The 24,815-nt window shown below is 38.2% G+C and overlaps 2 protein-coding genes across 9 annotated transcripts in view; one reads left to right on the top strand and one right to left on the bottom strand.

Moving 5' to 3' along the window:
• Positions 1 to 19,593, bottom strand: part of LOC144060748 (plakophilin-4-like) — an 81,211-nt gene extending 61,618 nt beyond the window's left edge. Inside the window, exon 1 of one of the 4 annotated variants that reach the window (XM_077580552.1) lies at positions 19,441 to 19,593. Coding sequence is in view for 2 of the 4 variants with exons in the window: in XM_077580551.1 (XP_077436677.1) it covers positions 1,254 to 1,272 (19 nt within the window). In the remaining 2 variants the exon portion in view is untranslated. Of the gene's footprint in view, positions 1 to 1,253; positions 1,467 to 4,692; positions 4,728 to 19,440 lie in introns of those variants that run through there. The other 3 variants (XM_077580553.1, XM_077580551.1, XM_077580554.1) reach the window with 3 other exon arrangements.
• Positions 1 to 24,815, top strand: part of LOC144060749 (coiled-coil domain-containing protein 148-like) — a 51,944-nt gene that overhangs the window by 5,235 nt on the left and 21,894 nt on the right. The window contains exons 1-3 of one of the 5 annotated variants that reach the window (XM_077580562.1): positions 14,355 to 14,411; positions 21,151 to 21,241; positions 21,750 to 21,871. In XM_077580562.1, the coding sequence (XP_077436688.1) occupies positions 21,190 to 21,241; positions 21,750 to 21,871 (174 nt within the window). In that variant the 5' untranslated portion in view covers positions 14,355 to 14,411; positions 21,151 to 21,189. Of the gene's footprint in view, positions 1 to 14,354; positions 14,412 to 19,719; positions 19,808 to 20,909; positions 21,062 to 21,150; positions 21,242 to 21,749; positions 21,872 to 24,815 lie in introns of those variants that run through there. The other 4 variants (XM_077580559.1, XM_077580558.1, XM_077580560.1 and 1 more) reach the window with 4 other exon arrangements.

Raw genomic sequence — 24,815 nt, 5'->3', positions numbered from 1 at the left:
TTCTCGAATCGATTCGATATGCGGCCGAATCGATTTTTAAACCAATTTTTTACAAGAATATTTAACAAACCGTTTTATTTACTTAGGGTTAGGATTCACACGTTAAGCATGGAAGAATGTTATATTAATGGAACATTAAGCCTTAACATTTTTTATTTCAGTGCTGTTCAAACATGAAACCGATTGCAACCTGAATTTTCAGATAAATAAATACATTTTCAGACAAATCTTACAGAGTACATGCACAAGTTTACTGATTAGTATTTTCTAAATTTGAGTTTAATTTTTTTTTTCGCAATAATCAATTTATAGATTCGCATCGGGATTAATCGGTATCGAATCGTGACCTATGAATCGTGATACGAGTCGAATCGCCAGGTACTAGGCAATTCACACCCCTACAAAATACTAGGTAGGGCCTGTCTGATGTGATTTTTTTTTAGGCCGATGCCGATATTATAAATTTAAAAAATATCAAATGATTGAAATAACTTCTTATAACAAAGACATGAATTCAAAACTTTACAAGAACATGCCACAAAAGCATGACTTGATGAATTTAGCTTCAGATTTAGGTCATAAATTGGAAGCAGCAAATAAGCAACAAGTTACTGGCAAAACATTCTTCTACTTCATCAATTTTCTTTGCCATGAAGTCATGACTTCCAACATTCATTTTTAATGGAAACTGCTTTTTAACATTCACAAGTATTAGGACAGCAAACAACAATTCAAACAACAATTCTAATCACCTAAGTGATTTGGTGCCTAATCAAAAATGCGGATTGTTGTTGTTTTTGCCCTGCAATTTTTGCGCCCCTCCACTAGATGGCGCCTCCTAGTTTGCCATAGCCCATAAGCATATAAGGCATGTAATAAACAAATATTAGAAATATAAAGACAGGACATTTTTATCGTCCTCCGATAAGACTACACATAGCTTGGGGGCCCCCTGGTGGCCTACTTGGCCTATAGCAAGAAACGGCTATGCTTACACCGTTCATGGTAACCAAAACAAGCATGCAGACAAATAACGGCCACACACGCGTGTTAGGAGTAACGCACATTCTTCCATTCGTGGATGAATGATAGCTTTGTGTGGATATAATCCGTCGATTCTTAGCAGTCCAAACATGCCCATAGAAAAGTGCAGACACTCAAGAACCAGAACACCGAGAAAATAACACCCAAAAAATAAGCGAACCTGTTATAATAAATACAGCCGATAGAAAGGCTGCGATTTGTGATCCTACCTTTGAAATTGCCCATCATACACGAACCGGGAGCCGCATAACACCGCGAGGTCCGGCCCCCAAAAGGGCCTTGAGAGTCTCAACCGACGATGCCGCTGTCAAGCCGCGGCGGTCCCAAAAGTACACAACGGACCGGCTCGTCAACATTTCTGTTTCTCTTCAAGTGTGACGGAATGAGACAACCCCGTCGACCTGCCCGTTTGGATCGCAGCGGTGCGTTTGAGGAGCTGAAGCGAGAAGTAGGCGAGAGAGGCGGAGCAAGAAGCCGAACCGGTGACGTTTTTTTCATAGGCTATAATTAGGTTAATACCGAAGGACCGTCAGTTCCCCAGGGGTTGAAGGCGACCTCGTTTTGGTCTAAACAAAGAGACAAAAGTAATGTTTGCACACCGAGCGGTACATTGGAACGCACCCCCGAGGCCGTACAATTCAGCTAATTGCATGACGCTAACTTTTTACACACAAAACTTCAGAGTTCAAAATGATGTCTCGCAAGACCTCAAGTATTTACTTTGCTTCTTCTTTGTTTGTTTCTCATTCCAAAGTTGTCACTTGTTAAATTCAAGGTAGAGTGTGTGTGGGTTTTTTTTTTACTTATTTTGAGTGCAGTCATAGCAAAACAAAACAGATTACACACTATAAAAAATATGCGGTGAAATGATTTGTCTTTGTACGCCAAGCTGAAAGCCCGCCAAAGTCGGCCAAGAACACTCTTAGACTGACCCCACCCTGACTCAAAGCGACACGTGGTCCCCAAGAGTGACCTCACAACTTGGCCACTCACGCTTGGAATTTTGGAATTTAACGTATCCTGAATGAAATGGAACTTATAGTAAAAGGGGAGGGGGGGGGGCAGGTTGGACAATGTAAATGTTGGACTTGAATGTGTAGTCGAAAAAGTAATTTAAAGTAGATTACGTGAATTATATTATTCGTTATCTATATCAAAAAGTATTAATCAGTCCTATTGGTCTCTCTAAAATCCACCTGTGCCTTGTCACCTTCCCTGAGGAGCACCGGAGTAGATTTCCAATATTAGCAACCTGGTTACAAAGTGAAATCAAGTTAAAAGCTAGAAAGTGGAAAACACATTCGTCTGCTAGCCAACATATTTAAAAGATGACGGCAGCCGCTACGATACACTTTTAGAATGGTTCGACTTATGATGCCATCAATTGTGTAATCGAATGACAATTGTTTGTACATTAATAAACAACAAAATGTGTAGCCTATGTGAGGTCCAAGTATTTTTGTTGTCGATTTGTGTGTGTGCTTTGAAAAGCGGAGCCTGGCCTGGTGAGTGACGTGGGAGTCGGCGAATGATCGTGTGGAGTTGGTTGTTGTGATCTCAGTGTCGCTAACTGTTAGCTTATTAAACGCTCGGGCTTGCCAGATATGGCCGTAGCAGCTTGTGCGTGAATCGGCTTATTGGTGGTAAGCACTAAGCTATATTAAATTAGCTAGCTACGTTTACGCTAATTTGCGTCGGTGATCGCATACATGCCGTTATGGCGCTTAGTTGCGATTTGTTCGATGAATCGTTTCAGCAGCTGAGTAGTAATCAAGGTTTCTTTTTCCTTTCAAATTGTGACACATCAGTGTGGAACCTGAAAAACTGGTTTCATTTTGAACATTGGAATTCATGCTGGGGTCAAAAGTACATACTGTAGAGACAACAAAACTTTCTATGGCATGTCATGTTGGATAAAAAAAAAAAACGATGTGAGTTTGTTACTCACAATCGACCACAAAAATTGGTTGACACAAAAAAATAATTTTAAAACCCTATTCTGGTTTCCAGTACAAGCCGCTATCACTTGAAATAGAAGAGACGTATTGTCAAGTCATCCGTAGGCTAATTCGTCTTTGAGGCACACCAGGACACCCCGCGTGAAAAACAAAAAAAAGCTGAGGACTGACGAGCAGCCATGCATATGAGCGGGAATTTAAGTGGCTCATTTAGAAGGGATTCAAACGCTGATTGCTGTGATTCGCAAAGCTCAAAGGGGCCGAGAAAACCGCTTGGAAACATACGACGGGCTGCATCCTCGCTCAACCAAAATTGCAGTGCTGCCCCGAGGCAACAAGAATACTGTGTGATTATAAACCACATCTTTTTACATATCAATTTAATTTTCAAATCACGGTGGCTTGCGCAGGCAAACAACCAATCGCACTCACATTCACACCTATGGCCAATTTGGAGTCTGCAATTAAACAAAGATGCATGTTTAGGGAATGTGGGAGGGAGCTGGAATATACCGCAAGCACTAGGAAATTCGAACCCGGGGAACTACACATGGTTGGACATGTCTACTTCTTCCTGCAAAAATTCGAATCCTTTTTCATCACTAGATGATCACTTTGAGCAAGGCCAAGCAAGGCAGCAAGAGACGAGTTACAACACTAGTAAAAACGAGGGGTGGGAATCTTTGAATGTCTCTTGATTCGATTCCGATTTTTGGGCCTGCGATTCGATTTTCGATTTTTTTATTCAAAATGATTTGATTGACAATGATTTTTGCTTCAATCAATAGATGTGCAAGGAATTGTAATAATCTACTCCAGTCCGACTCGCTAATGCTAATTAGCGCGCTACTCGCGGCACTTTTATCACTCAAAAGAACGGCTCCACGCTGAAAAAAAACTTTTATTGGAATAACTTGATCGTGACTTTTTCCTTCTACTCTCTAATGTGGCTACAATTTAACAGTGTATTTAGACCGCGTGGAACCACACTGCCCCTAAGTGGCCAAACCGGGTACAACATGAACAGCGCTCCAAATAAAGGCACACACAGATAAAGCTTTGCAAGACAGTATAAAATAATTTAAATAAAATCAATTTTGGGACATTTAAAATCGATTCTGAATCGTACTAAATGAGAATCGCGGTTCTTATGAGAATCGATTTTTTGGCACACCCCGAGTAAAAACACTCACAAACAGGATCAGATTACAGACAAAGAGCTGCATTCATAGTTTTTCATTTTTAATTAGTCGCGGCAAGTTGATGACTTTTTGCATTCCAGGTTGACGTATGAGCACTGTTAAATGCCCTTTATGCTAATTCTGTATCGTAAGAAAGAACATTTGCATCAGTTTTATAAAGAGCTTCAAAGTAAGATCAAAATCGACTTTGTAAGTTTCAGCTGTTTTAAAGTCAAGATGTAACATGTAACTCTTTTTAGCGTCTTCTTTTTTTAAGAGGTTTAGAATTTAGAAATATTTTCTTGCCCTTTCCAATCTGAAATATTTCATTTTACATGGAATGACAACAGATATTTACAAAAACTAAGTTCCTCAAAGTTAATTTGTCTGTTGTTTGATTTGTGAATACCCAAATTATAACTCCTGAACAGACACTTGGAAACCTTTTAACGCAAATTAAGAGGGGAAAAAAAATACTTTCGGACAAATGAAAAAGCTATGTAGCTCACCTTCACGTTGTTGCACTTTGGACTTCAGACTGCAAACTAGTTGACTAGTGACTCAACAGCGCCTCTGCTGGTTTCAGGAAAGTACTGCGCTCCCTTATGTCTTATGTGCTTTGTTCAATAAAGTGTGAAATATTTGCTAATTTATGCTCTTTCATGTCATAGAGATTAAAGAGATTGCAGCATTAATGCAAATAAATCTGCATCTTTATCGCTTCAACTTTTCATGTTTTATGAAAAAAAATGATACGTAAACACGTGGACTGCACTGAACTTATCGATGCACTATAAATAAATAAATGACCTGGGTTGTTGTTGTTTTCCAAAATTCTAGCCTTTGCGAATTGAAAATCTTATTCTACTACTGCACTGTGCTGTCGATTTGAATTTGATGAATTGTTCAGCCTCATGGAATAATGCTGCTGTTGTGACTGACACTGGCAAAAAGTTATTAACTCATTCACTGCCATTGACGGCTATAGACGTCAAAAATTCATTTGAACTATTTCTATTTGTTTAGGTTTTTTTTTGTTAACAAGAGTATGAAAACCTAAGATTTTTTTGGTACATTTAGAACAGATATAACATTTGTGATTAATCATAAATTAACTAGTGAATTACGATTACAACTTTTAATCGCCTGATGTCCCTAATCTTTTTTCTTTTTCTTTTTAATAATCTTTTTTTTTTTGGAAAAGATTATTAAAAATTAGGGGCGTCAGGCGAGTACTATTTTTAATTGTAATTAATCGCATGCCTTCACTAGTTAACTCACGATTAACTCATTCACTGCCAATGACGGCTATAGATGTCAAACATTCATTAGAACTATTTCTATTCATTTAACATTTTATGCACTTTTGATACGTTTTTTTTTTGTTAAGTATGAAAACCTAGGAAAAAAAATATTGTTCATTTAGAACAGATATAAAATTTATGATTAATCCTGAGTTAACTAGTAAAGTCATGCCATTAATTACGAAAAATTGTAATCGCCTGACGCCCAAAATTTTTAATAATCTTTTCTTTTTCTTTCTTTTTTTTAAAGTATTGTTTTTTTAATCATCTCTTTTTTTAAGATTATTAAAAATTAAAATAATTGTTTTAATCATAATTAATCGCATGACTACACGAGTGAACTCACAATTAATCACAAATTTTATATCTGTTCTAAATGTACAATACAATTTTTTTTCCTAGGTTTTCATACTCTTGTTAACAAAAGTGGGGAAACATTTTAAACTAGTAGAAATAGTTCAACTGAATTTTTGACGTCTATAGCCGTCAATGGCAGTGAATGAGTTAATCACAAATTGTATATCTGTTCTAATACAATATAAAAAAAACACTAGGTTTTTATACTCTTGTTAACAAAAGTGGGAAAAAAATGTTAAACTAATAGAAATAGTTCAAATGAATTTGTGACGTCTACACCCGTCAATGGCAGTGAATGAGTTCATATGAAATGTTTATTGTTGTGTACCTAATTCATTGCACAACATTGTTGTTCAGAAACATGGCAATCTCAAAGCTATTAGTTGAGAGTCAACATGTCGAGGCATAGGATAAAACAAACGAGCGCTGCTACAGTGAGTGAAAGAGCAGAGTGCGGCATTTTGGGAAGACATTTCCTAAAAACCGGATTGTCAACTTGCTGTCATGTGGCTGCTCCTGCCATATCTCTGAGGCGCTAACTATGTGCAAACAGGCTGTTATTGTATTTTGTGTGTGCGTGTGTGTTGGTTTTTTGCATGGGTTGAAGTCAACTTATCTTAACCGACTCAACTCCTTGCCCTCTAAATGTTAACAGTTTGGTAAGATAATAAATAAAAACAAATAAAAAATACGTACAATTGATTATTAAACAGAAAGTAGTTGTAATTAGTAGGAGCATTGCGCATGTTTTTTATTTTCAACGAGACATTAAGTGTCAAGATGTTCCTGACTCTGTACTGCGATACAAATAAAGTTATCGCTATCACTCTTTCCTTAACGCCAGTTCTCTGGACCAGCTGGCATGAATATTTTAAAACTAGCGGCAAACAAAATAGCCGAAAGCTAGCAAAGTAAAAAAAGTCTGGCCGGTTGGAGGAAGAGATGCTAAATGTGATGGCAAAAACACGCCATTAGGAACGAGTCGACTTTATGCTTTAAATGCCGATGCGGCGTAGTAAAGTAAATTTATTGATGAAATAGCTAAAGCTTTTTTTTTCTTTTCTTTCTTTTCTGGAGAGCTCAGTATTGTTCATTCGGTAATTTTACCGATTTGTCATGTCATCATCATTGCTCTCCTTTTTTTTTTTATGTATTTATTTATTTATTTTTGTATTTTATTTTTTTGTATGTGGGTGAATATGTATATGTGCGTGTGTGCGAGTGTGTGTGTATTCATTAGTTCACCTAAAACCTATATAAAAAAAAAATATCGAAATTGAAATAGCTAAAGCTGCTAGCGAGGCTAACTGCTAGCCTCATCCGGCAACATCTTATTTTCGTACCCTCTGACCTGCGCAATTATGAACACCGTGTTGCCTTGTTTGCTTGACATTGAATTGTCCCGCAAGGCATCATCGTCCTTAAATTGGCCGGTTGAAAAAGATTCCAAATAAGATGCTAAAAAACACATGATTAGAGATTAGTCGACTTTGTGGTTTGAACGTCGATGTGGTGACAAATTGTTTACTCGTCGACTAAATTGGTTCGACCCCAAAAGACGGCACGTGAAAAAGAAAATTGATGGATTTACACTTTTCACAGTTTTCAAAAAGTTGAGAGTATAAAACGGTGGCTGTGAAATTTTATCATGGCCACAGTTTGACTACACCTGAAGGGAAAATCTCATTTACTAAAATGTGCTCTATAAGTATCCAAAACGGGATGAACGCTCCCAAGTTATTATTAGCTGAGGTCGACACTGTTCAACTTTTTACTGCGCTTAACAGCTGAAAATGCTCGTCTTTTTTACAGACACGCCCCACAGCGGTGTGAACGTCTTCTTTTTCCACAAGTCACATGTGCTCACTAACTGTCGCCCGGTCCATCATTAGCCCAACTAGCCCGAGCCTCGCTACGAGAGGCACATAGTAGCTCTTTCTGTGTACAGGGTCACCTCAGCTTTCGAACCCGAGCACCCACACACACACACACACACACACACACACACACACACACACACACACACACACACACAGAGAGACATCATGTTTCAACAAGTCACGGTTAGGCAAACTAATGCTCAGCACAAGAATCAGCAAATTCCCTGAGCTGCTAAAAAATGTTTACTTGCGGTCAAGCCGATGTCAGTCCACGTAATCTGTGTCCGCGCTGCGCGGGAGTACAAAACAACAAGCATTAAAGGCTTCCTAAGGTAATTATTCACCCACTACACCTTTCCAGGAAAAGCTTTCACAAACGACTACCGACGGTAATGCGCTCTGACGGATGACATAAATTATTCTAATCCTTTAAATAGAATCAGTGTTTGAGCTATGAAGACATACTTCATCCTGTCTCATGTCATTAAATACTTGCATTTAACACCTTGGTTCTTTCCAGATACAGTAAAAAAAAAAAAAAAAAAAAAAAAAGGAGGATGTACGTGCAGGAGGACATTTGAAGAAGAGATAACAGAAAGTGAGATTAGTGAAAATATAAGACAAATTTGTGAATCGCCAACGGCAGCATGTCAGCTTTCTCAAAAGTAAGAGTTAGAAAACTAAATGGGCCTTTAATTACCGTACATAAATTTAAAACTTTCAAATTCAGCCTCACTCCAAGACACGATTTTCAAACACTGCCATTCATAATGAAACGTGCGTAGCTGTGATAAATAATTCAATTCTCATTTAGTACGATTCAGAATCCATTTTAAATGTCCCAAAATACGATTTTATTTAAATTATTTTATACTGTCTTGCCTTTGTCTGTGTGTGCCTTTATTGGGAGCGCGCTGTTCATGTTGTACCCGGTTTGGCCACTGAGGGGCAGTGTGGGCCCACGCGGTCTAATACACTGATAAATGGTAGCCACAGTAGAGAGTAAAAGGAAAAAGTCACGATCAAGTTATTGTTGTTTTTTTTTCAGCGTGGAGTCGTTCTTTTGAGTGATAAAAGTGTCGCGAGTAGCGCGCTAATTAGCATTAGCGGGTCAGACTGGGGTATTCCGTGCACATATATAGATTGAAGCAATCAAATCATTTTGAATAAAAAATCGTTCTGAAGCGAAAATCGAATCGCAGACCCAAAAATCGGAATCGAATCACGAGACATTCAAAGATTCCCACTCCTAATAAATAGTCACAGAAAATGCTTTGTGCAACATCTACAGTAGTCAAGCCTCAACACTCATCCGCAACCAGTTTTGCCTGCAGGCAAATCTTTTGGCGTCGGTTCACGAACAAACGAGCTGAGAAACGGCAATAAGAACGCACAATACAATAACTCACAAAATAATTGTATCCACAATCATTAAAATTGAGGGTTCTGTTGGAACAAACAATGCGACTGAGTTTTTTTTTTCTTTCTCACAAGATAGCGTGATCACACTAGTCGAAACTATTTGCATTTTTGCGTTAAGAATATGAGTCATGAGTAAAATATTTCCGGCCAATGGCCCTTTGAAGAGTTCAAGTGACAAACCAGCGACGGGTGGTGTTGGCATGAGGGTCACGTGAGGTGTCGTGGCATGCCAATGTTCGCAAAATGAGACTGTTGTTAGGTTTGTGATAACTCAGTCTGGATCAGTCAGGAGGCTTTTTGGAAAATTGCTGCGCTTATCACCAGTGGAATGACTTAAAACATGACACATCGATTTTTGCCTGTTGGTGTCATACGATTTCAGAGTTGACAGTTATTACTGTTACTACAAAGACAGTATCGGATTCTGTGTGTTCTCCTGAATGTACTGTTAAAACTGGACATATTCTAATTCTTGTACGTAGTGCCACCTAGTGTTCAGACTGAGACACAACATAACTCAAATACCTTGTGCTACAGGCTACATTAAATCCTCCTGTTTTTTTTTTAACTCTTTGACTGCCAAAAACGTTAACTCTTTGCCTTCCAAAAACGTTAAATAACGTTTCGTAAAATCCTATGGAGGAGTGCCAAAGACGTTAAAAGACGTTTTTTTTCAAAACAGGTGAAACTAACCATTTTCTATTGTTGATTACTCAAAAACGGAATAAGGTAGAAACAAACTTTTTTTTTTCTGATGGAAGATGAGAGTCCAATCTTGTTTGGCAATATGTGTGTTTCCATAGTCCAAACACATAATTTTCTATGGACCTTGAAAGATCAGTCAAAATGCTTAAAATCGGCTGGCACCCACGGCATCCCTTTTCTGAAAACGTCTGGCAGTCAAAGAGTTAAATAACGTTTAGTAAAATCCTATGGATGAGTGTCAAAGACGTTAAAAGACGTTTTTTTTCAAAACAGAGGTGAAACTAACCATTTTCTATTGTTGATTACTGAAAAACGGAATAAGGTAGAAACAAACTTTTTTTTCTGATGAAAGATGAGAGTCCAATCTTTCATTTGGTAGTATGTGTGTTTCCATAGTCCAAACACATAATTTTCTGTGGACCTTGAAAGATCAGTCAAAATGCTTAAATCGGCTGGCACCCACGGCATCCTTTTTCTGAAAACGTCTGGCAGTCAAAGAGTTAAGGGGGGGACAATTTGACCCATTTGGAAAATATAGGGAGAAAAAAAACACTTAGGTTTAATTTTGGTCTGCTGGCCTTCGTTTTTTTTTTTTTTTTCATTTGTTAAATATTAAAAACATTGCGTTGTGTTATGTGATTTAAAAAAAATAATAATAATTAGAACTGGTCAGAGTGACCCATGAACATTAAGAAACAAACACAACAGAAGGGTTACGCGAAATATGTTTTTTTTTTTAAAACGACATTTGGTAAACATAAAACATTATATTTGCGAGACAATTGGCATTATCAAGTATGAATACGTGTTAATGGCAAATACTCAAATTAGTAGTCGTGCTCGGATTTCAGCCAGCCAACGCAAGGCACATCTGGAGACAAACAGCGATTGACTCGTACTAATTAACCACCATGTAACCTTGATGCCACATAGAAAATAATAATTCAAAACATCATCATCTCGAATAAGGAAACCAAAAAAATCCATTTGGATATTTTCATTTGATTGCTAGATGGCCACCTAAATTCACTTCTTGTGAAATTTCAAATGTGTTGATTCCATAAATATGGAAATTCCGCAGTGTGTGGGGAGCTATCGCATTCATCATTGCCAAACTGCGATATGGCTGCAATTCTTTCTCTTCCCCCCCCCTCCCCCCCTATCGAATACATCTTCCAAACCCCCTAGCCAAAAGATTAGCTCCCTCTTTCAGCTGAGTGATAAATGATTTACCAGCATTTCCGCTACAACAGGAAATTGTATATGATGTGTGATCACCTGGGGAATGAATGCAGCCAAGCACAAATAAGAAGGCACTTGAGACAAAAAAACAACAACAAACAAACAAGGGAGTGCAACGGATCACAAAAGTCACGGTTTGGATCGGATCACGGATTTGAGTCACGGATCGGATCGTTTTTCGGATCAGCAAAAAAAAAAAAAAAGAAAAACGATTTCAAAATGTGTAATATAGCCGGGTAGGATTTAGGAACGCAACTTTTAAGTGCAATATAAGGCAGAAAACATTCTTATTTTTACATGGTTTATTAGGGGTGTTAGGAAAAAATCGATTCGGCAATATATCGCGATATTACAGCGCGCAATTCTCGAATCGATTCGATATGCGGCCGAATCGATTTTTAAACATCAATTTTTTTTATGGGAATATTCGACAAAACGTCTTACTTAGGGTTAGGATTCACACATAAAGCATGGAAAAATGTTATATTAATGGAACATGAAGCCTTAATATTTGATTTCAGTGCTGTTCAAACATGAAACGGACATGTTTGTTAAATGCAGTGGCTCAGTTATAAGCCAGAATTTTCACATAAATAAATACATTTTCATACAAATCTTACGGCGTACATGTACAAGTTTACTGATTAGTATTTTATAAATTTGAGTTAAAAAAAAAAATCGCAATAATCAATTCATAGATTCGCATTGGGATTAATCGTCATCGAATCGAATCGTGACCTATGAATCGTGATAGGAATCGAATCGCCAGGTACGAGGCAATTCACACCCCTAATAGTTCATGTGTAAAGGTATTAATGGCTTAAAGTTAAATTTCTATAATCTAAACAGCTACGTTTGACATTTTGAGTTGAATGTTTTTCTAGTTCTATTTAGCTTTTTTTTTTAATGATGGAAAGACCTCAACGTGCAATTTAAGCGCGTCTCCAACGATTAACAACGACATTTTCCCAGCATTTTCTCTCTTCCTTCCTTTGTCAATAATTCTTGGGATCGATGCAGCATATGCGAGGGCAGCCAGTTCGTCTTTTTTTTTCCGTTTCTGTCTGTTGCCGAACGCAGTCCTTGTTGTAACAGGCAATCCACGGCGGCTACAAAAACGATGAATTAAATCATCAACTTTCATGCGGTTGAAATCGTTTAAGTCTCTTGACTACTGTTTGGTAGCCCCCCCCCCCCCCCCCCCCCGCTACCCACAATGCACTGCGCGGTCCGAGATGCACACTTATTACTACTTGATGGAAATATCATTGAGGATTTAAAACAGAAATTCTGAGAGGTAACAAATACATTACAAGCGTTGATATGAAACAACCCACGTCTGACTCAAGTCCAAAAGGTTTGTGATTTTATATTAAATGCCATTTTAAATGTCATTCCAACAGCATTTATTCATTTTCAATCACAAGTCACGGTTCTTTTGAGGTAGTAAATCACTATTGTAATGATCTTGTAAATGTCTCGACATTTAACAAGTAAAACTCACATTTCTTGGGAAGTTGGAAAAAACTTCTTGTTCAAGATGCGAGCCATGATTTTTTTTTCTCTCTCAAAAATAAGAGATACGAGGCCTGCATGGTGATTTTCCTGATTTGGGCCAAAATGACTTGGAAAAAGTTATTTGGGGTTCGAAGGGGGGTGTGATGTTGTAATCTGTTAATGTGTCAAAACAATCAGCAAAATTGACCCGCAAAAAAAATCTGCTGATTTTAAGATCATTATTCGGCAGACATTCACTAATACTGACTAACCTTCCATTTTATTGAATGTGTTGAATTGGCAACATCTTGGCAAATAAAACTCGTTAAATTGGCAAACAAGCAAGTTTAAGAAGCCTATTAAAAAAAAAAAACGCAACTTCCATTTTTTTTTAATTATCGTCATGTATTTAATGCGAGAGCAATCAACATTTGCGTAACAATGTGAATATGACTCACGGCTGCCAAAATGTCAACTAATTCCCTCATTTTCCCCGTGAAAACTGACTGAGATTCCACATCAAAAGACGTGAGCGCAAGGCAAGCTAATGAGGCGTTCAGTGCATTCATCCACACCGACTCGGTCCCTGTCCGCATAACCAGCCGTCTGTCCTCAGCAGCCCCACAACACAAATTGACTGCGGGAAAATTGTTTCTTCTATCTTAGAAGACCATACTGTATTCTTTTTTTCATATTAGTTTGGAATGATTCATTCTTGTCTGTTACTTTGTTTAACCTGGACACAAAACTCCTTATTTGAGCTTTTGTTCATGTTTTGACAAGAAAAAACAAACAACAGCACGAGTAAGCGGGTAATGTAACATGAAATAAATTAGCAATGAGAAATGGCGGCCATCTTTGTGGAGTTACGAATGAAAACATGGAGTGAGCACTTCGAACACATCCATAATAAGTACATTCACCCAAAAAAATAGTTGTTTATTTAAATACATGACCTAGTCTACTGCCCACGTGGTTCTTTTTCTTTGTGAAAATAAAACAGTAAATTAAAACTGTAATTTTATGTGTCATCTTGGGTATCCCTTCAAATTTTGATTGGTGGATTCTTTTTAACTGAAATGTGTCAGCCAAGCCAAGACGAGTTTCCTCAAGTAGCTGACAAAACAAAAGTGTTGATGACATGTTCTATGTTGAGAGATTATGAAGTTCTACTGTTTCGCTCTAGTTTGAAGGAGTTTCTTGGACCAGCTTTTTTCTATATCGAGAGTTACGGCGATGTAACCCAAATTTCGACTTAAGTTGGATTTCACCCGTTATAGTCGATATTTACATCAAAATACTTTGTACAGTCATTTTTTTTTTTTTATTGACATATTTGCGCGACCCGGAAGAGCCCCGGAACCAATATTTCGTGTTTCCCGCACTGACAGTCATTGCTGACGGACGACAAAGTGGAGCTCATTCAAACTTAGACGCGAAAATGTGATGCGCCTGATGGCGAACCGACCTGCCCGACGTTTGTCGCTAAAGGTAACAACATCACAACTTTAAATCACTTGAAAATGGCTTGATTACTCCAGAAAAAAATAAAACAAATTAAAAAAAATATATATATATATATATATATTTTTTTTTTTTTTATTATTATTTTTTTTTATTGCTAGATTACTGTGGGAAATTGACAAAAAAGAAAATGCCAAAGACGAAAACAAATTCCCCGGAACCCACGATCCAATTTTCAAAATTCTCGTTGCATTGTACACAAGTGCCCATTCAAACAAGACTTAAAATGGCTGCCATTTTTTGTGATATCTTGTCACACTGTAACATCGACCTGTCTGTGGAACACCAGCTGACAAGGTAGGCACTAAAACCCCGTGACTGCTTTCTTAAGTGCTTTTACAAGCTGGCCTCTTCTGTCAAGATGTGGAGAGCAAAAGTTGTTTGGGGCTACGAGCGAAAAGACAAAATGATAGATTGTCGATTACGCGACCAAAACGGCTCAAGCGTTAATAATAGTCGTCGAGATTTGAAGTGCTCTGCGACGAACACACCACATCGGAAAAGCGCGATCCCCCCTCATGCTAAAACCCACAAAGCAGAAACTCACGATGCGCAGTCTGTCGGACTCAGCATGTCGACCCATGAAGGCCTATTTCACCGGACAAAAATCTATTGTGCGCCTAATCTCTCGAATCGCTGACATGCTTTCTTTTCTCGTATTATCTTTAGCTGCCGGGGATTTAACCAAATCACGAAATGTGGTACCTTTTTCAGGGAATGATTTAAATATCCAACTCAAATGTTATCTAACAACCAAATATGTTAACCCTTCTTCAAATAAGCAACTAGGAGTATTGTATAATGGCTGTTTTTCATTCCAAACGGACTAAACTTGAATCACAAAGTTAACCCCCCACCTCAATACATGTAGTTTGTAGGGGGAAAAGATTCCGTTTTGGAGCACGCTGTGCATATGTGGGTTGAAATAAGAAACGGTATGACTCAAAGCCCCTCATTGGCTGATTGCTACCAGTACAAACTGTTATTATCACCCCGAAGTGGTGCCGCACAGCTGTGGGCTTCCTGCATAAGCCAAAACAAACAAAGTACATCTCCTCAATATCCTTCTCTCTTTTGAACAGATCTTCGTCATCAAGGCAACATTTAACCCTGGAGAACCCAAGAACCCTTTTCTTCTTTGGAAAATTATGAATTATACATTAAATGACTGCTATAAGTTCACTGAAAACCAAAAGATATGTTTTTTCAATTTTAACCCTTTTTTTGAACTAGCTCAGAGTTGCAAATTTATCAAAAATATATATATAAAACATACTCCTAGGCATTCTGCAACATGATATGAAATAGATGAACAAAAAAAACACTTTTTTACCATCTGATGGTTTGCTGAGAAGATGGTTTTGTTTGGATTGATTTCCAGCTCAACAAAACAGCATGTTGCCAGCCATCTTGTCACCACCACTCTGGCTCATGTAAGTGCAATATTCATCCACTAGATGGCCCCATGCAGGGGTCAGAAGTGGCACTCTGGACTTTTGAAGTTAAATTTGTAAAAAAAAGAAAAAAAAAGAAGGTATTTGTTATTTGAGTAGCAGAATTTATAGGGGCCAAATTTGACCCCGTAGGCTTTCCAGGGTTAAAAAAATAAATAAATAAATAAACTGGTCAAATGTACTCAAAACTCCCCTTGTAAAATTTATTTTAAGAATTTCTGAGTGAAAAAACTTCATTCCAACATCATTTCGCAAACAAAACAAAATACTCCTCCCTACCTTATATTATATATTTAGGCCAATTAAATAAATACATTTTATTTGAGCGTAATTTGAGTAGCAGAATTTATAGGGGCCAAATTTGACCCCATGGGTTCTCCAGGGTTAAGCATACGCTTGTGTCAGAATGAACAGAACCTAATTGCAAGAAAAATACTTTTCGAGGGTTAGTGAGTAAACCAAATGAGTCCAGCTCAACTTGGAGAGAATGTGATTGATTATCGGTGGACAGCACCGTGCGCAGGCTAGAAAAACAAGCCGGTTTGAAGTCATCCGGAAAGAGGGCAAAGGCTGGGAATACTTAGCCCACCTCTAAAGAGGGGGGGGAGTGGAAACCCCCTTTTGATCCCGGTGAAAAAAAGTAAATCTGACATGACACACAGGGGTGAATGCTTAAACCCTGATGCTGGGCCAGAATTAGGCAGTGAAAACCTGCCTGCCAAAGAGTGCTTAACTGGGTTGTCACTTTCGATTAAATGGGCTGGCGGTGAAGACTGCGGCAAACAATCACTTTTTTTTTTTCTTGAACAAAAATAATAACTATAGCACCTTTTGAAGGGATCCAAGGATGCTCGGACTACACTACAAAAGATACATCAATTGACATGTTGTATATCTGCAGTGATGATGAACATGAACATCCACCTAATGGAAGTCTTAAGTCCCTGTGAAGTGAAAATAAATGCCTTGTAAATGTGACACACCACACAGATTTTTATCTTACAATCAATCTATTCTGTAATGGATGGATAGTTAGGGGAAGTCAACCCCTCCAAAAAATGATTGACAAAAAATTACTGACAATAATATGTTCAATGCTAATTTAACCTGTGGGCAGTATTTTATTTTGAAATGGCTTAGTCAGAACCAACAAAAAGCCAAAAAATGGTCACAATAACGCCTAGAGGTTAAACACAGCATTCTGGTTAATATTAATTAATTAAATTAATATTGTAATATCTAGTAGAATATGAGTTAAGCAGCTAAATCCAACAGTTTTTTTTTTTATCAATATCACTGCTGTCGACTGAAAATGACACCACATTTGCTCAGGTAACAACCAATCACAGCTCAGCTTCAGAAAACCGGTGCGCTGTGATTTGTCATTACCTGCCCGATCAACTGTGATGTCATCTTCAGTCGACAGCAAGTGGCAAAATGGCCGCCCCCTGAGATGGATAAAAACATCTGGATTTTGCTTCATAACTCATATTCCACAAATGTAATAGTCATCAGAATGGCATGTTAAGACTAGCGAGGTCACATGTAACATATTGTCAAGACATGTTAAAGGTTGACTTCTTTAAAATCTGAAAAAAATGAGGGTAGTGTTCCACCGTACGTTATATCCACCCTAAATGTGCTTTACATGCTGTTTAAGCCGAGACTGCAAGCTGAAACTAGTCAACAGCAAAAACATAAGCAGACCTTCGCCCCAACAACTCCTCTGTTGTTCCAAATCGGCATCGTCGCCGCTGTCAGCAGTGAGGCTGCAATAATAGGAATCACGAGGAACATGACCTAGAGATTCCCCTCTGTCTGTCTGTGTGTGCGCGCGTCAGTTCCCCAGTCGACGCATCTCCACTGCCGAAAACTCAACCAGCGTGGATTGTGGTCACATCGAGTGAAGCTGTCAAATTAACATTCCCACATTTGTGTGGCAACAAGGGCACCCAGAGGCCTGCATCCGTCAAACAAAGACATGACCATGGCTGGATTTACATTGCATCAGTTCAAGTGACACAATTCAGATTTTTTTTTAATTATTATTATTGTTTTGCTTTCATGTCGAGTGAATGCTACGAGCATGGTCAAGGAACAAATTAAGCTTATAAGTCATAGCACCACAGTACATTTCCACCCCAATGTAGACATTTTAGCCAAACATTATTATCAGATAGCATGTTGCTAAAGCTAAAGCTAATCCGTGCAAACAACTGCCGCTCTGCTTGTCTGCTCTCTCTTTCAACCCTTTGGTGTCCATCAGACCTTTGACCCCAGATACATGTCAACTTTTTTACAACATTTTGTCCTTTACAAATTATTTAACCTTATTTTTTTAACTATTTTAAAAGCACTATTAAAGTGCAATTTAGACGATAACAGCTAAAATAGCTAGCTTAATAGATTTGAAGAGGATTTTTGTTGTTGTTGGAAATGAATAGCTGTTAGTCTTCGGTGCAGAAGGAAGTCTGTCAGCCAGATTAATTTCCAACTATTAGACATCACTCATGGTTCTTAGAACTTTGGGGAAAAAAGAGATGTAACCAGAGTCCGGCGTAATAAATGTGTGATTTTTTTTCAGCGGCTTAAATGAATGACTTGGAAGGTCTTGTGTTGATGTGCGACAGTTAGACAGCAATATAAAGTATAACGCAGTGTTTACTATTTAGTAGCACAAGCATGATGTTTTATTTTTTCCCTGAAAAACATAAGTTTCAGAGGTGTGAGCAATGCCAGACAGCGTCAATGCTAATTAGCTCCGCTGTTTTGTAAGAGTGGGGCGGAAGTGCCCAACAGCTCGCTCACAGACACATTTTCAGAAATGGGCAGATGGCTAAAGATTCGTGCGGTTGTTTTAATTTCACGCCTGATGGGTGGACGGGCATTCCAGAGACCCAACTATTTGTGCAAGATGTTATTAAAAAGTCAGTCTTATATAATATGTCCCCTTTAAATCGGACTTGGACAGTTGGACCTGCAGTGTAAATCCAGACCATCATCGACAGACAGGTGGAGGGATGATGATGTGGATAGGGAGATAGACAGATGAGATAGACAGCTAGACAGACAGATTGGTTGATAGATTACAAACAACTGAACTGCCTGGAGCAGGTAAGGGTTGGTATGGGCACGTCTGAATAAGTTTCTTATTTTGGTAGCAGCACGTACTGATAAAATACAACAGCCTGCAGGGGATGAAAAAAATAGGTGAGTGTCCTCTAGTTCTGAGCCTGCACATTGCGACCCTTAGCTGGTTTCAAGTCATGCACCCATATAAAAATGCGATTTAAAATAAATGTAAATATATATATATATATATATATATATACAGCGTGCCAGAGGTGAAAGTCATTGAATATAAATGGAAAGATGCGCTTATTCCCCGGGATAAGCAAGTATGGATCCCCTCCTCTCGGGCTCCACGCATTCCGGAGATTCTCCCCCCCACTGTCGGCTCACCTGCCCTCCTCTTTGCATGACTTCCTGGCAGCATGCGTTCAAATGCAAACTGCGCTAAAGGTGAGTTTGTTCGCCTGGGGAATTAAAGCAAACAAAAAACAAACAAAAAAACGAGGGCCCTGAACTCCCCGAAGTAGCCATCTTTGCATCCCAATGGCACGTGAAGGTCTCACGAAGAAGTGTACGTGCTTTTTCCGAGAAGATGAAAACATTCCCCTCCGTAAAGGAGATTTAAAAAGAGACTCCGTTACATTAAAAACAACGCCAACATCCCTTAAGCGAGTATTTAAAGACTTTTCCGAGGGGAAAGTAGCACTTGGATCCAGCCTCGCGTGCACCGTGATGCTTTTACGTCTCCCGACTTTTCTTAACTCATCATAGTTTCAAGAGAAGACGCTTGTAATAAATACCTCAGTGGGGTTGTTGTTGTTGCTGAGGCTTGGCCGGGCGGCGGCTTTCCGTCTACATCTGTGCGTGAAACTTCATCGTTTAGTCCCATGCGTGTGCGAGAGTTCAACTCGCCTCCATAGCAGAGAGACTGAGTCGAATCGAAGCACTCCGCGAGCTCCTTGCTTCCCAAACAGCAGCCCCGAGCATTGGGGTGGGGCGAGAAGGCAGCGAACACTTCTGATTGGTTAGAGACTGAGGTGGGAGGGCGTTACCGGGGTGGTTGTGGTTGTTGAATGGACCAATCAGGGACGCAAACGTCAGTTTCCTTGGTTACACTTTTTGTCAACCGATACATTGGAAAGGAGATGAACAAGAAGAAGAAAAGCGGTAACCGATTTATTTTCTCATTTACTATCGACTTTAGTGTGGATAGTTTTCTTATGAGGCATTATCCGTTTGCAATAATTGCCTTTTTTCCACCTCAGCTTGAAATTAATAAAAAAAATACTGTACTATTCATAGATAGATAGATAGATAGATAAATAGATAGATAGATGTTGCATGTTCATATGCACAAGTAATAAATAAAGTTGACCTACAGTAATATTTTTACAATTGGTGCAAAGCAAGAAGTATAAAATGTGGGGTCTTGACATATGAGTGACCCGATTTGAGACACAAGCCTTCGTGAATGACGGCAGTAAACTCAACCCAGCACAGTTTGGCAGACAGTGATCAAAACTTAAAAAGAGGTTTCAAGCAGTTTATTGCCACTCCCAGTTGAAGTTTACTGTCAAACTAACATAGGAAAATTACACTATTTACATTTAAAACCAACTTTGCCCTCTGCTAGCAAACACAACGCAAAACACCATAGTCAAGCTAACGAATAGCATTGATAGTCTCAATGTTATAATAACTCTTTAGATACAGTTGATACTTGCGGTTCGGCACCCGCGGATTTGCGTATTAGGTTGTTTTATTTAATTATAGTACAATATGTTTTCAACTACCGTATTATTGAGTGTTATTTATTTCCTTTAAAAAAACACACACAACACACTGGGGAAAGATGATTAGAGAGACTGTACAAGTGTTTTGATTTATGATCATGGTCACGGGAAAATGTACCGCTAAATTATTGACAGTCATACAGTAAGTGATTACATATTGATGAATTATAATACACCCAATATGTAGCGTATGAAACCTCTGTTGATATGCATCACATGTTTGTGTTGTGTATTGAAACGTCTGAGCAATCTATACCACCTTTGACTAATTAGTGCAAATTACGGCATTCCAACAATGGCTAATTATATAACAGTGTGCCTGTTTATATGAATAATATTGGTTGTGTAATAAAGTAAATGTCTCTCTTCATTTCTCAACACAAAGGGTGAATTTCAATAATGTTCTATTTTTGCCACTAGGGGCGCGCTTACTTGCGTTTAAAAGCACACTTTGCCACTTCCGTGTGTCCTCCCGGACAAGGATGACGTCATCTACAGTTGACGATTTTATTTTTTTCCCCTTTAAACGTCAAAGGCAGCTCCTCTCTGTACAAACCACTTGTCACTGATTTACCTTTAAACAGGTAGCATCTGTGTACAATTATACTCGTTTGTATTTGCCCAAAGGAATGTACTTGGTCTCTTTTTTTTTTTTTATTGCAAACTGGTAAGATTTTACATGCCTAACATGGTACCTGTATTTATTTTTTTATACAGGTAATTTGACATGAAAAATGCACAGCTAGCACTTGGGAAATGAATGCAGGAGGTCAAACGTTTATCACCAGCTACAGAGCAGAAGATTTGGGTGAGTGACTGGAATTAGTGTGAAATGTGAGCTGGAAGGAATTCCACTAAATGTCCTGACGTGGCTTTGATGCTTCTGAGCCACACGGCTTGTTTGTTCACCTGTTTTTATGGCACTCAGCTGAATTACAAACACAAATATCTTGACACTGCGACTTTGCTTCGCCTGCCGGGCAATCTATTCTGCAGTGCATCACTTGAACCGTGGCCTTTGTCATTTCTTGCTGAAGTCAGTGAAAAAGAACTTCTGACATCAAAAGCAATTTGGTTTTCTATCCTTCCAGATATCCTAATATATAGTACATCTTTGTTGCTCTATTTTTCTAAACAGGTTTTACATTACATTAATGCCCTCACAAGTTGGAAAGGCTTGATGACCCAATAAAAAATGACCTATTTTAAGTTTAACAAACCGTAGTTGCAGCAAAGGAGACATGCGTGAATACCTCTTGTTTCCACTCTCCTGTTACTTGTGTATTGACCCATGTCATTTTCTTTCTTCCATGCAGACAAACTGACAACACGACTCAAGAATGGCCTGTTCAAATCACACTATAAGCCGGCGGAATATGAAAAAGTGCAAGCCCTGGTCGACGCCAAACGGCTGGAGACTATGGCGATGGGAAAACGGGTGAAGTTTGTATTTATAGTTGTTAACTTCCACAGTAATCCCCAAATGCAATAAAATAGACCTACCGTGTGTGGTGCCTTGAGATACAAGTTTAATTTGTTCCGTAACTATGTTATGTCTCAGATCATCCTGCCTCATTGAAATGAATGGAAATACTATTAATTTGTTTCGGCCTCACCAAAAACACAACCAAATTTTTGTAATAATACTTTTGTTGATAAAAAAAATAGCACTCTTTCATATAACATGAGCTATAACATAACGACACGTTTGCTTCATTTCAATGGACATTTTGGTATACAGTAATGGAGACATACAGCTAGCTATACATGAAGTGGGAGGAGTCGCAAATGTTCAGTAAGATGCAGTAATATTAGTAGTTCTTCGTGGGGGGATAAGATTTTATCACTATTAGCATTGCATCAGCAAAGATAGCAAGCCATTTTCAGCACATTCAATTGGTCAATAATTTGTAAAAACAACAAAAATGCATCCACACGTATGGACTGATCAATATCATAGATTTTTGAAAATATATGAAATTTACCAAATTGTGCTTTAGGAGATTTTGACTGGACAGCAGTGAGTATTATACTGCTAATTTGTGTTCAAATATCCCTTACTAGGGTTCTAACACCGCAACACTGATGCTATTTGTTAAGCCCGCCTTTGGAGTTTTGCATTGTTTGCTAGCATTAAGCTAAGTGGAGTCGAGGCAAAGCTAAGTGGTTGTTTTACGTACACTGTGTAATTCGCTTAGTTTTGTTTAGTTTGGTTTGAAGGGGGCGGCATTATTAAGCTTGATGCCTACTTTTTAAAATACATTTTCACTATTTGCTAAACTGCTGCTTGTTTTGAAGTTGTGTCTACTGCTACCAAAAATACAGAACAACGGCTCAGAACTAAAAGACTAAAAACATTCATACGTCAGGTCAGTTGTATCTCAAGGCACCACTTATTACATTCATACGTCAGGTCAGTTGTATCTCAAGGCACCACTTATTAGACAAAGTTTTGGCCCGAGCACAAGAACAGCAAATTAGGGGGAACACACTATACACACAATTAAAAAAAGTCACATTTCTATAATATATAATAACACTTTTGCAACCCCATTATCCATCACATTATTTTTACTTCCTCTCTTTTTTACTGAATATAAAGGTTATAGGTCAGATTAATGATGGGAAACATTTTGAAATTATTTATCTTTATTTAATTATTTATTTATTTTTAAACACAAAAACCTGGCATTTAAAAACAGGGAAGGTCTAGACTTTTTAGGATATATATTTTTTAATGGTAATAATTTTTATGATAAAAAAAAAATGAAGGTCAGACTATCAAGGCCTGCTACTGTTATCTTTGATAATAAATAATCTCACTTGACATTTCATTATTGATTTGTCTAATATGCACCCTGGAAGTAGACGTCATCACATGTAAGGGGTCTACTACATACATCCAAAAATAAAAAATATAAAAAAAAATCACCAACTAAGTGCAAAGGGTTGAAAATGGAACAAGCAACATTTACAATGTGATGGCCGGATTCACATCATGCAGAGTTGGCACCGCATGCGCACAAAATGTCTACTGCTACCAAAAATACAGAACAACGTCTCAGAACTAAAAGACTAAAAACATTCATACGTCAGGTCAGTTGTATCTCAAGGCACCACTTATTAGACAAAGTTTTGGCCTGAGCACAAGAACAGCAAATTAGGGGGAACACACTATACACACAATTAAAAAAAAGTCACATTTCTATAATATTTCAGGCAGCAAAACAGTAGCATTTCCATGAGTTTGTCAACTTTTTTTTTTTTTATCTCAAGGCACCACTTATTAGACACAGTTTTGGCCTGAGCACAAGAACAGCAAATTAGGGGGAACACACTATACACACAATTAAAAAAAGTCACATTTCTATAATATTTCAGGCAGCAAAACGGTAGCATTTCCATGAGTTTGTCAACTTTTTTTTTTTCCAGAGGACCACACGTTGTCGTAAGGGATTTAAACTGACGTTACATAATATTTAAGAGTTAAAAGAGAGCAGCAATATCACTATAACACACAATAGTGCCTAGTTTGATTAATATTCATCAGGCTGCCTGCCTGGGGTCTATTATAAAAGTGTTTGAAGTTTGACTTAGAGCGCAGGGAAATGTATGTGCTTGTGGCCAAGCAGATTAGGCTGTTCAACCTGCACTGTTTTAATTGCTCAACTGTCGCAGGAGCGTTTTATTTTTTTTATTTTTTTTTAAAGTATCCTTAAAGTTGCCTTTGCACCCCTCCAACCTCGCTCGCTGCATAACCCAGATAAGACATTCACATTTTTTTGCTCCTGGCAGAATAGCGAGCCCGGCGTTCTGCACACATCTCCCACAGGTGACGTGACGGAGGGCAAATAAATCACCATGTGTTGCCTTGAGCGCATTTTTGCCCTCAAGGAAGAGACCAGTGGCGTTTTTTTTTTTTTTTTTTTTTGCTTTTAAATGTCTGCCCTACTGTTTCGCCTCCTGATAGGATTTTTGTCCTTAACAGGAATGTAAACATGTGGAAAACCAATGTGTCTTTATTTGTTTGGACAATTGGCAAATGAAAACATTGAAGTGGCTGTAAAAACTGTCCGACTTCATGTTTTTATTTAAATTTGACCATGAAAGGACTTTTTTTTCCATCTGATTTTATTGCTGGCCTGGCAAGGCTTTGAAAAGGTTCTCTACACTTGCTCCCTGTATTGAGCTTGATATGAAATTTTATGCGTGATCCTATTTCTGACATCATCTTTAATGGAACTCTGCGGACTAGTACAGCACTCTCAACCTGGATTTGAACTCTTTTGGGTTGAAAAATGTATGTGTGCCTATTGCAACTATTCGGGGAGAAATTTCAACACATACAGTGGATATAGAAAGTCTACACACCCCTAGGGTTT

Source organism: Vanacampus margaritifer, chromosome 11, assembly GCF_051991255.1.
Source record: "Vanacampus margaritifer isolate UIUO_Vmar chromosome 11, RoL_Vmar_1.0, whole genome shotgun sequence".
Taxonomy (NCBI): Eukaryota; Metazoa; Chordata; class Actinopteri; order Syngnathiformes; family Syngnathidae; genus Vanacampus; species Vanacampus margaritifer.
The sequence above is the reverse complement of the archived record's forward strand: the minus strand, read 5'-3'. Positions and strand labels throughout refer to the sequence as shown.